Below are 12,500 nucleotides of genomic sequence, written 5' to 3'. Positions count from 1 at the left end.
AAGAAGGGAGGGGGGGGGAGGGGGGAGACACGGAGGTGAAGGAGGCAATGGTGAGGGAGGGGAGGGGGGGGGGGGACGTCTGAAGATGCGAGGTCGTCCGAGGCAACAATCGGGAGACGAATAAGAAGAGGCAGCGAAGGAGAATCACTTGCAATGGAGATGCACGAAAGGGACAGGGGGTTGGGGAGGGGGAGGGGAGGAGGAGGAGGAGGAGGGAAGAGGGGAGGAGGAGGAGGAGGATGGAGAGGGGAGGAAGAGGAGGAGGAGGAGGAGGAGGAGGAGGAGGAGGAGGAGGAGGAGGAGGAGGAGGAGGAGGAGGAGGAGGAGGAGGAGGGGGAAGGAGGAGGAGGCGTGGTGGAGGACGAAGAGTAGGGGAAGGAGGGGGGAGATGTAGGAAGAAGGGAAGGGGGGGGGGAGATTAGGAAGAGCAAGAGGAGGAAGAGAGGGAGAGGGAAGGGGAAGAAGAAGAGGAAGAGGAAAAGGAAGAAGAGGAGGAGGAGGGGGAGGAAGCCGAGATGAGCGCGGAGAAACTGGTGAGTCATGACATTAACGAGGAGTCAAGTGCCTCCTCCCTCCACAAGGGAAAATAATGAAGTGTCACAGATTTTATCGAGTAGGTTCTCTACCTTCTTCGTCTTCAACATTTCCTTTTCAACTGGTATTTGATTTTCCTCTCTGCTTCTACCCGGTTTCCTACTCACAGGCTTTTCTACGGCCGTCCTTCGCTTCCCCCCCCACCCCCACCCCCTCTTCTCGTCCTGTACTTCGCCCGCTAACCTTCCCCCTCGCGTTTTCCCTAATCATCTCCCTTTCTCCCTCTGCATCCCCCCTCTCCTCCTTGCTTTTTTCTATTTTCATCTTTGTGTCTCCCCTCCCTATTCCTCTCTTTGTCTCCTTCATCTTCAAGATCATTATTATTATCATCGTCATCATCATTTTCATTACTATTCTCCTTCGTACCACCATCATCATCTTCTCCTTCCTCTTCTTCCTCTTTCTCTTCCTCCCTCCCCACCACCTCCTCCACCCCCCTTGCCTTCCCTCCTCCTACCCTGGTCACCTTCGCTGCGCCACGTCAAAGTAAATCACCGCTTGCCTTCAGTGCCCCATTTTGGGCCGAGTCGTTAGCGCCCCAATTTTAATATCTCGGCTCTCATCGGATTAAGTGGCTTTTAGAGCAGCTACATGTAAGATCTCGCACTCGAGGCCAGGAGGAGTTCGCTCGGGCCCTCCCAGATATATCGCCGAGCTGCCGGAGGAGCGGCGGGAGCGGGGAGGTCGGCGAGGGTTAAACTGATCTATGAAAATGAACACAACATTTTTTCGGTTCGGGCGCGCGAGTTACGAGATATCGTTTTCTGCAAGAAGGACCATTATGAATTGAGCTCGGGAGAACTTAAGAGATGCTGGCTGATTTAAACGACAACTTTACAGTTTTACATTAATTCACTTAAGACGCATTAACTCATTGTTCCGAGAGGCAAGTAGGAGGGTCACTGGACGCAATAGACGGTTGTAACGAACGTCGTAATAAATCTAATTTGAAGGGAACGAAAAAAAGGGTTTCACTCAAAATTAAGGGGAAAAACTCTATAAAGATATTCATGAATAATGAATAATAATAAAACTAGAATCCTTAAATAAGACAAACCTACATTTCTACCAAAATCCACATTCTATATCTTAGCCACATGAGACGAACGATAAAAAGAGATCGATTGAGTGAAAAAAAAAAGGAAAGAAAAAAAAAAAAAAAAAGACCAGGCAATCCTCAGGTGAAAATGGCGAAGCGTAAAAAAAGAATAAAAAAAATCCTATGTGACACCCTTCCTCCGAAGACAATTATTGGCACTTTATTAATAATTTGGATAGGTGTTTTTCCGCCCTCAGGATTATAATTTTAGGCGCGATCTGCCGTCAGTAATTGTCTGTTTGATGAGATTTCCAGGCAGTTAAGGGAGTTAAGGCTGTTAATTTTTCTTATGGAGAATGAGGTACAGTTGCCAAGACGATGATGGAAGGGGAGACGGATGAGGGGAGAAGAGAAGGGGAGGAGAAGAGGGGACGGCGAAGGAGGAAGAGAATGGAGAAGAGGGGACGGCGAAGGAGGAGGAGAGGGGAGGAGAAGAGGGGACGGCGAAGGAGGAGGGGAGGAGAAGAGGGGACGGCGAAGGAGGAGGAGAGGGGAGGAGAAGAGGGGACGGCGAAGGAGGAAGAGAGGGAAGGAGAAGAGGGGACGGCGAAGGAGGAGGAGAGGGGAGGAGAAGAGGGGACGGCGAAGGAGGAGGAGAGGGGAGGAGAAGAGGGGACGGCGAAGGAGGAGGAGAGGGGAGACGGGATGACTATGGGACGTCATTTGTGCTCAAGAATATTACTCGTGACATCGGTGTGAAAATAGTATCGGGGAATATTACGAGGGAGATGGTGATGCTGGTTAGGGCATGGGATGACAGTGGCATCAGTAGTTTACGTATAAAATTTATAAAAAAAATAATAACAATAATGTTCTTAGCAGTATTATCTCCATTGCAACCATTATAATCAATATTATCTTTATAATCACCAATAATCATTATCTTCATTGTCATTTACAACTATACATCACACTAAACACAAATACTATTAAAAATATTTACATACTTTTAATTACACGGTTATTTTATCATTTCATGAATACAATAATTTGCCTGTGAAGAGTCATTGACCATAGACATATCCATTAGGTAATAGTCTGCATTATCATAACAAAAAAATATATAGACAACACAGAGAGATTTTCTGTCAAAAGTCGTCTGAAATTTAAAACGAAAAATGACACTATTGTTTATCAGTCAAAAGAGTCACAGATCTGACGGCTTTATCAAACGTATGCGCATTATTATTATTACTTTTATTATCATTAATAGTATTATCATTATTATTATTACTATTACTGCTTTCATTATTATCATAATTCCTCGTCTTATCTTTATTATCATCATTCATATTATTATCATTATTATTTTAATTATCATGATCATCATAACTATATTTTTAATTATAATAGTTAGCATTATCATCATTATGATTGTTATCACTTATTAATATTATTATCATTATTTTTATTATCATTATTGTCATTAATATTACTATTATTATTACTGTTTTCATTATTATTATCATCATTATTATTATTATTATTATTATTATTATTATTATTATCATCATTATCATTACTATTGTCATTAATATTATTATTATCATTATCATAATTATCATTATCATTACGATTATCATTACTGTTATTATCAATACTATTTTCATTACAATTATCATCATCATTATTATTATGATTATGATTATTACTATTACCACTTTTATCATTATCTTTATTTAGCCTTTATCATCAATCATCTCATTATTATTCAGATTTTTATTACGTTATGCGAGAAAATAATCTACTAATTTCCGTTGTCATTAATAATATTCCAGCGTCGTGAGAGACCAAAGGGGAAAAATAGAGAATGGAAGAGAGAGAGAGAGAGAGAGAGAGAGAGAGAGAGAGAGAGAGAGAGAGAGAGTTAGAGAGAGAGTTAGAGAGAGAGAGAGAATGGAAGAGAGAGAGAGAAAGAGAGAGAGAGAGAGAGAGAGAGAGAGAGAGAGAGAGAGAGAGAGAGAGAGAGAGAGAGAGAGAGAGAGAGAGAGAGAGAGAGAGAGAGTTAGAGAGAGAGAGAGAGAGAGAGAGAGAGAGAGAGAGAGAGAGAGAGAGAGAGAGAGAGAGAGAGAGAGAGAGAGAGAGGAAACAGAGCGACACCTATTGTCCGTATTCTCCGTCCATCACAACGTCATTTTTCACGCCTAATTAAAAAAAAAAAAAAAAAACTCCTTTAGAAAAAAAAGGTAAAAGAAAAGAAAAGAATGAGAGTGAGAAAAAAAAACCCCGTCAAATTTCTATGAACCCCAGTGTGAAAAATGTTAATCGTCACCTTCATTGATTAATCATAACCAGAGCTAAATTAATCAAATCATTAATCTAATCAGTAATCGGGGTCCTTTCCTGGTGCCTGGATCATCCATCCCTCCGCCGCCTCACCCGCTAAGGATCGCTCACAGGGAGCCGATACGCCCTCTCCCTCTCCTTTCGCTCACCCTGGTAGGACGCTTTGGATGGGGGAGGGAGGGGGAGAGGGGAAGGGAGGGAGGACGGGAGAGGGGAAGGGAGGAAGGGAGAGGGGAAGGGAGGGAGGAGGGAGGGGAGAGGGGAAGGAGGAGGGGAGAGGGGAAGGGAGGGAGGACGGGAGAGGGGAAGGGAGGGAGGACGGGAGAGGGGAAGGGAAGGAGGAGGGGAGAGGGGAAGGGAAGGAGGAGGGGAAGGGGGAGGGGAAGGGAGGAGGGGGGAGGGGAAGGGAGGAAGGAAGGGAGAGGGGAAGGGAGGGAGGAAGGGGGAGGGGAAGGGAAGGAGGAGGGGAGAGGGGAAGGGGGGGGGGAGGGGAGAGGGGAAGGGAGGGAGGAGGGGAGAGGGGAAGGGAGGGAGGAGGGGAGAGGGGAAGGGAGGGAGGAGGGGAGAGGGGAAGGGAGGGAGGAGGGGAGAGGGGAAAAAGGAGGGGAGAGGGGAGAGGAAGGGAGGGAGAGAGTGAGGAGTGGAGAGAGGGAATGTGAGAAAGGGGAATGGGGAGGGGAAAAGGGAGAGGGAGTACGGAGTAGGAGTGGAGGGGAAAGGGGAATGGGGAGAGAAGGTTGATGGGGTTACTGCAGGGGGATGAAGGGGAAAGGGGGACGGAAGAATAGGTTGTGGAGGGTGATGAAAGGGGGGTGGGGAGGGAAAAGGAGAGGGGAGGAGAAAGGTGGTAGAATGCTGGGGGAGGGGGGGGGGGGAGAAAGGAAGTGGAAGAGGAAAGAGAAGAGACTAAAAGGAGATGAAGAAAAGTGGTGGGGGGTGAGGCGTCCTAAGGAGGTCTCCTGCTACTCAATCTTGCAGGTTCAAGTGTTGCTTCTCGGGCTTTACGTTCTGTAGTTTCGTGACCTGGAATCGTATGCGCGGGGAGGCTGCCACTCGCTCTCCTGTATTTGTGATTTTTTCCCCTTTTCTAGTCTAAAGCTGGATGAAACGGAGCTCCATTATCTTCACCTCAGCCTAGTTTTATACAAAAATCTATTAATCAGCTGGCGAACTTCCTTGTACCCACATTCCACTTCAAAGCTTCTGTCATTATCGTATTTCTACATTAATTTCGCTCTAATTTCCGTAAATGTTTGGCTATTCTCGTGTTTTTTTTATATCTAGAAGAATCCACTGACCTCCGAATAAGTTATTTTCCGAAAACCCGAAGGCTTTCCCGTGATACAAAGGCAGGCGGAGGCGAGGGTTCGTCCGAGATGTGAAAAATGAATACAACTCCGCCTTTGAACAACAAGCCAAGCCTAAGAGCGATTCCGTTCATTTATTTTCCTATCAGGAAAGGTACTAAAGAGAAAGAGAATAAAATACACGTCTGATAGTACAACTGAAAGAAAAACTTGTACACATATATATATATTTTTTAAAACAGAATTAACACCGTTTTAATTTTCCCAAGTGATCGAGGCGAGGACCGAGCGCCAGATCGCTAACCGGGGTAGCGGGATGGCTGGCTGCGCTCGGGAGATCCCTTGCACGATGACAAACGATCCTCTCTCCTGATTTGCTGCTGCTGAATAAGAAATCATCGCTTGATGGATTAATCATCAGCGCCAGCAGCAATGGCCGGCCCCGAAAGAATGGCCACGAGATACAGAAGCGAAGGCAAAGAAACCTGGCTGTGCCGGTGCGGGGCTTGAGGCCGACGCGCCACGGGGAACATTCGCCCACTAGGCGAGCGGAACTGGCGTTTTATATCTATAATTTGCAAAGCGGAAATTTTGAAGGAATGGCAAAGGATGATTCAGGAATGCTCTGAGGTCATCCGGAGAAAATGTAGTTAATGGTAAATTCAAGTTTAACGCTGATCTTTACGCAAGATAAAATCCCATTAATGAAACATGAAAAAAAGATAGGCCTATTACTGAGAGGAGCGCGTGGGGAGGGGGGGGGGGAGATGGTGGGGCATAAGAGATAATAAGAAAGGTGGGGCGTAGAGAGGGGGAGACTGGCCGGCGGAGGAGTAGCCCCCCTCTCTACTGTAGGGAAGGGGGGTCGGAAGTAAGGGCGGCGGATAGAGGGAGCTGACGATTCTCCTGGTCTGATTAATTGTTGAACTTTAGCACACAATTTGTCTCTGTAACGTAGCAGCCATCATCAATGTACGATGGTCGGCCATGGATTAATATTACAAGCGATATTTATATACCTTGCCGGGCGGAGTGGATAAACAAGCCGTCAGTTAAACAATGTAGGCGTAGAGGCAAGCGTCGCTGGGACAAACAGGAACAAACAGGGTGTCGCGGGCTGGACCGACGATGAATCATGGCTTATAGGTAAACATTGGAATAATTGAACACATCCACTGATGGGGCCGGTCACTGGCGTCCGCTCCTGCGCCTCTGCCGTCCCGCCTCCACCTGGCGCAGCATGCCCACGGAGTCAAGAGTGTGCTGACACTCGCGATAGTTGTGGTGAGCGGGCGTTGTGTCGTATGTGATGACGCTTTCGTTTACTGAGTAGGCTTGATGTTATGTGTAATATGTAGTATCGAACAAGATAAATATCTCATTACTAACCTTTCTAGCGGACCCACTGGTTCCCGGCTGCGATGGACGAGCATGGGTAGGGCATCCCCGAGGGCACGGCCATCTGAGGGGTGTCGGGGTGCCCATGGGCGTGGGCGTGGGCATGTGCATGGGCATGTGCGTGGGCGTGGTGTCCGTGATGAGCTTGTGGGAAGGAGAAGTCCAGGTTCCCCTCGACCTGTAGCTCATGCTTGATCACCTGAAAAGCCCAGGAGCTGGTTAGAGCACCGACTGTTGCACAATCCCTTGGGGGACAACACCAGTAAAAATAAAATAAAGAAATGATCTAATGGAAAAGGTCTTTACGGGGCAAACTGTTGACACGTTTCCCTAATAATCATGTGGTTAGAATCTTGACTCACGATCCTAACAGTAACCAGCACAACCTAAGGCAAAAGTGACGTAGCTATCGTTCCCGTAGCCTCATTTTTGACCATACACACAAGGAAGAATCGGAAATCATACTGTCTGACGTGGCGGCGAGCGCGAGCGCATGCACACGCTGTCTACACTCACGCCTACACCCGAATCTCTTCTCATGAGGAGGTATGTGTGTGATGATAGTGATGGAGGTGCAGAATACTGGCATGGTTCATCATTTGCAAGGGAGAGAAAAAGGAGGGAGTCTGCCTAAGTCTGCTAAAGGAAGCTCTTCTAACTTCTAATGAGGAATGATATTGATTAAACTGCAAAAATGGCTACTGAACATTCCCCCAGGCAAAAAATAATAATGATAACAAAAGTCGTTTCCATGATACTTCCCGACCAGAACCTAAGACTATGCTTTGTTGGGGGAAAGGTGATTCTAGGCCAGCTACCCTTAAATGTAGGCTTATCTTAGTGGGTGACCCAAAGCTTTCCAGCTCCTGGAGACTCGTGTGCATCATTCAAGTCCCCATCTGAGGGTACAGGTACAAAGGCTGAGTATAACGCATGGCCCCTACCTCCTCTACGTTACAGTCCAAGCCACCCTGAATCGGGGTGTCGAAGTCCACAAAGTCTTGCATTGGCACAGAACCACCAGACCCACCACCGGACGCTCCGTTGTGACCCGACTGACCGCCGCCGCCCGCGCTACCACTCCCTGGACTGCTATTGTGGCCCTGCTGCTGCTGCTGCTGTGCTGCTGTTGCTGCTGTTGCTGCTGTTGCTGTTGTTGTTGTTGTTGTTGTTGTTGCTGCTGCTGCTGTTGTTGCTGCTGCTGCTGTTCACGGTGGGTTAATGCTGCCCTGAGCATATTAGGTTCACTGTTGGACGCCGAGAGGGCAGTGTGGGCGGAGTGAGTGTGTTGTGGCTGTGAGGTGGGGGTGGAAGGGAAGTTGGAGGGCTGGTGCGCCTCGCCTCCGGGCCCTGGGTAGTGCCCCTCCCCAAGTGGCTGCGTGGGCGACAGACTGTGGACGCTGTGTGCCGGGGACAAGGCCTGAAACACCACCATAACACACCAATCACCACCCGCAGGAACCACACTGTATTAACTTAATGCTGATATGGTTATTTTTGTCAATAAGTTTGGTCAGATATCCTTAGGAACATATCAGTTTGACGAAAGAGCGCTGATGAAGAAATGATAGAGAATAAACAAAACTAAATAAAAACAGATGTAACCAAACTTATGAGAAAAGAATATATACTACGTTTTCAAAGTAATCATCAGATTATGCAAGACAGTTAATCGGTCATTTCACAATATTATCTATACTAAATTAAAACTCAAACGTTATCAGCTATTATCTATCATTGATTTTTTTTTTTCAAGCTGAAGGGTTACATGTTTATGCATAATCTATTAAAGATGCACTAGAAAGATCAAATAAATATAAAAAAAATACTGACTCCCAGGCATTGCAACCTCGCGGTATCTTCTACTGGGTTTGTTAGTGGTATGTAATGTTGCAAAGCTAGGTCTCAGGAAATGCAAAGTGGTTAGTTAACTTCATCCTCATCCTCATCATTTCTATTATTATCTTTATCCTCATTATCATTATTGTTATTATCATTATCATTGTCACTATCATTATCATCATCACCATTATTATTTTTTTTTATTATTATTATTATTACTATTAGTAGTAGTAGTAGTAGTATCATTATCATTATTATAATAAGCATCATTATCATTAATAATAATAATAATAATGATGATAATAATAATAATATTATTATTATTATTATTATCATCATTACAATAATCATCATTATCATTATTATTATTATCATTGTCATCATTATTATTATCACAAGCATCATTATCATCAATATTATCACAAGCATCATTATCATAATTATAACCATCATTATAATTTTTATTGTCATCATTATCATTATCACAATTATCAGTATCATTATCATCATCATTATTAGTAGTAGTATCAATATCATCATTCTCAGCATTACTACCATTACCATTATCATTATCATTATCATCATTATCATTCTCATTATTTCTACACCTTGCACACAGCAACTCACGGCAAGTATTTTAGTGAAGTGAAAATCGCAACTACAGTGTTCATAGTCAACGTTTTCCAGGTAGGGTTTAAAGAGGGTATGTTTACTCAAGCTAGTTTTACAATTGGGATGAGTCTTATTCATAACGATAACAGGAACGCTTTTGAATATGAAAAATACGAAACTGAATGAATAACGAATAAAGCATATACTATCTTAGACTGCATATGGTGATGGATGGATGAAGGGGTGGCTCCTCAAGACAGAGATTCATAACTAGGGGATCTATCTTTATACAGAAACGGACAATATAGGGATTTATTTTTTTGTTTTATGCATCCAAGGCACATCGGTACGGCGTACTAATATGTGTAGATTAACATTCCTGGATAGATATGTAACCCATGTTTTATATAGCCATCATTTTTTTAGAAGAAAAAAAAAATACTGCCTGACGATGTATGAATGAATTCCGACTTCAACCCAATGAGAAAAATAATGTTACGTCATTAGTCTACCACTACATTAATACCGTTACACCCAGGTTACTATGGATCAACGTATCAACAGCCTATGTCTTTTATTTAGTATGGAAGAGAATAGTACATGCAGTGAAGAGACAGGAATTAGAAGAGAGGTTAACATACGCCAGCGTCCGCACGTGAGGGTATGGGAACGATACACGCACTCAAGGTTAAGTTGGCTACACACAAACTTACTCGTTAGTGAACCTCAACCCATGGGAATCGATGGCTGCTGAACGTACCTGTAGACTGGTCAGGGAGTAGTTATTGTGTGGATGCGGGCGTGTGGGCGTTGCCATCTTGTCTTGGTGGGGTGTGGGCGGATGCTGTGCGGGCGGGTGGGGGAATGCCGGCCCGTGGGGGTTGTGGGGGTTGAAACGAAAATCTTCAAAGGTACTGAAGCCCTGAGAGAAGAAGAAATCAGTCGGATTAGGGCTCCTGCACTGTTACTGTCCCCTGCCCCCGTTACTTTTGCCCTGATGTGCTGTTCATTTCACTAGCAATGCTGAATACCCTTGGCAAGTGACAAAGGACGCGACGCTCCATTGTCTCAAATAGGATTCCAATTAAATCGCCAAAGCCTTCGCACGCACCGCTTACCTCTGCGCGGCGAGGGCACCGGAATGCTACTCGTGAATAATGGTTGTGATTCCGGCCAGAGGCGGCCTTACCTGCGGGTGGTGGTTGTGGTGGTGGTGGGTGACGTAGCCGTTCATGTGCGAGGTGGGCGGGCCGTGCGGGGACAGCTGTGACATCTTCATACAGTCTTGAGGGTTGGGCGGGCGTGCTGGGCCGCCCCAGGAGTCCGGCCCGAGCTTCAGCCCTTCGCCCATGGAGTCCACTAACTGGTCGGCATACCGGTCGTGGGCGAGCGGGTGCGGGTGGGCGTGGTGGGGCCAGTATTCTCCGCCCCACCCACCGATGCCAGGGGACATGGGCGGTACCTTGGACAGCATCGGGAAGTTTTAAGGCACATTCAAATACAGTGACCTAGCTACGATTGTCCTATAATTGCAAATATAACAAAGTCATTCATCAGAAAGAAAAAGAAAAAAAAAACATTCCGACAGCTGACGCAAAGACTTCTGCGCGCACTGCAGCCATCCTGCCCCGACCTCGCCTACCTGTGAATCATGCATATCGGACTCTATCGCGGGGATGGGGGACAGTCTCCCGCAGGAGGAGGCGTTGGAGGAGGCCCTGGGCCGGTAGTCCTGCGGAGAGAGCTGGCTGTACGCGCTGTGCACTGGGTGCGTGTGGGGGGAGTCGGGGTACAGGTCCAGGCTCTCGCTCAGTGACGACGACGGGGACGGCGTCATCTCCTGGCCGTTCCGGAGCGCCTGTGGGGGGCGGGGGCGGGCGTTAGTACGTCACCTAGGAGGCGCTGTCCTCTTCTCAAAGGAAAAGGAGCCAAAGAAATCCGGGACAGAGACTGGGAACTTTTTATTAATATAGTCCGGAAAGAAATCCTTGCTAGCTAAACACCATGATTTTGCTCTGAACAAGCCCTCTCTCTGATGCCTCGAAATCCTCCTCGAGAGATCTTAACAAAAAGGAACCCTTGATTCTTACCTCAAGCTTCTTCTTGACTCTGCCTCGCTTCTTCTCGTAGCGGCCGCCCTCCATGGTGTTGGCACGGCGGCGCGTGGACTTGCCCGGCTTGGCATCGGGGTTGAGTACCCACCAAGACGACTTGCCGGTCCCCTCGTTCTGCACGCGCATGAACCGGTTGTGCAACGACAGGTTGTGGCGGATGGAGTTCTGGGGGAGAGACGAAAGGGGGAAATGAGTGTGCTGAAGTACACGATGGGGAAGGGGGAAGGGAAACAGAAGAAAGGGGGAGAAAATATTGAACTGACTACTACATCTACGTACTTTGTAACAGTATATGCACAAAACACAAACATATCGCTGTAATTCAGGGCAGCAAAGCAATTTATGGTAAAAATGGCGTGTTATCAGTGTCTAAAACTAATGTAATTTCGCCGCGACATCCATTTGTTACACCAAAAGCTGCGGGAGTTTTTCATTTTCCTTTTCTTGACTGCGGGAAAATGAGCGTCCGCATACATTAGGCTTTACCTAAATAATATACATTCACCGGGCATCTCTATTGTTCGTAAATAAAGCAAAAATGAGACATATTGCACAACCACAACAAAGTCTTCATTAATGAGGAACACTAATGAGCAAGGAAGAACCTTCATTATTATACTTAATTGAGGCCAATTATCCAATAATTCTCTACTTGTCTTTCCTACCATCGTAATAACAAAGGGTCGGTAGGTGTAGTTTAGTAAATATTAGGGCCGAGTCGTTATTTCCAGCGGCGTGTCACATTACGTAGAGTTAAGAAGGGGGCTGAGGAACGGAAGGCTGGAGCGAACGGCGAGAGGAAGTCGCGTTCGGAAAAGCTTCGGGAGGGGGGAGGCGCACCCCTCGTTGGAACAGCGGTATGGGACGAATTCGAAAAGATTTTGGCTACAAATTGATGGAAAGGGAAGGATCCTACATATGGTAATATTGCTTTAGTGAATTAAATAATGAACGATGTGAAAAAGCGAAGGTAGACCCCGATACAGATTGTCAATCCGTCACCTAAATAACCCCGTGAATCATGCTTAAACAATAGCAAACAAAAAAATGAAAGATAACTACAGTGTAATTTCACGTTAGCTAGCAGTCACAGCGTTAGCAATTACCCGAAACCAACCAATCCCCCTTTATTAATGAAGCTTCCTACAAGGTCATTAATTCTTAGTACCCGCAGATTGGCTGCGGAATAAAGTGATACGAACAATGATTGGTCGACCCGCGCATGGCGAACACCAATTGGTTGAGGCC

At 46.0% G+C, this 12,500-nt stretch overlaps 1 protein-coding gene across 2 annotated transcripts in view; it reads right to left on the bottom strand.

Moving 5' to 3' along the window:
• Positions 1-12,500, bottom strand: part of LOC125037769 (forkhead box protein O-like) — a 295,887-nt gene that overhangs the window by 49,762 nt on the left and 233,625 nt on the right. Inside the window, exons 2-7 of one of the 2 annotated variants that reach the window (XM_047630970.1) lie at positions 11,229-11,417; positions 10,781-10,996; positions 10,328-10,600; positions 9,899-10,060; positions 7,629-8,104; positions 6,748-6,883 (exon numbers count right to left, since the gene is read on the bottom strand). In XM_047630970.1, coding sequence (XP_047486926.1) covers positions 7,634-8,104; positions 9,899-10,060; positions 10,328-10,600; positions 10,781-10,996; positions 11,229-11,417 — 1,311 coding nt within the window. In that variant the 3' untranslated portion in view covers positions 6,748-6,883; positions 7,629-7,633. Of the gene's footprint in view, positions 1-6,675; positions 6,884-7,628; positions 8,105-9,898; positions 10,061-10,327; positions 10,601-10,780; positions 10,997-11,228; positions 11,418-12,500 lie in introns of those variants that run through there. The other variant, XM_047630971.1, reaches the window with a different exon arrangement.

This window comes from Penaeus chinensis, chromosome 24 (genome assembly GCF_019202785.1).
Source record: "Penaeus chinensis breed Huanghai No. 1 chromosome 24, ASM1920278v2, whole genome shotgun sequence".
NCBI classification, from domain to species: Eukaryota; Metazoa; Arthropoda; class Malacostraca; order Decapoda; family Penaeidae; genus Penaeus; species Penaeus chinensis.
This window is presented reverse-complemented; position numbering and strand designations above follow the sequence as displayed.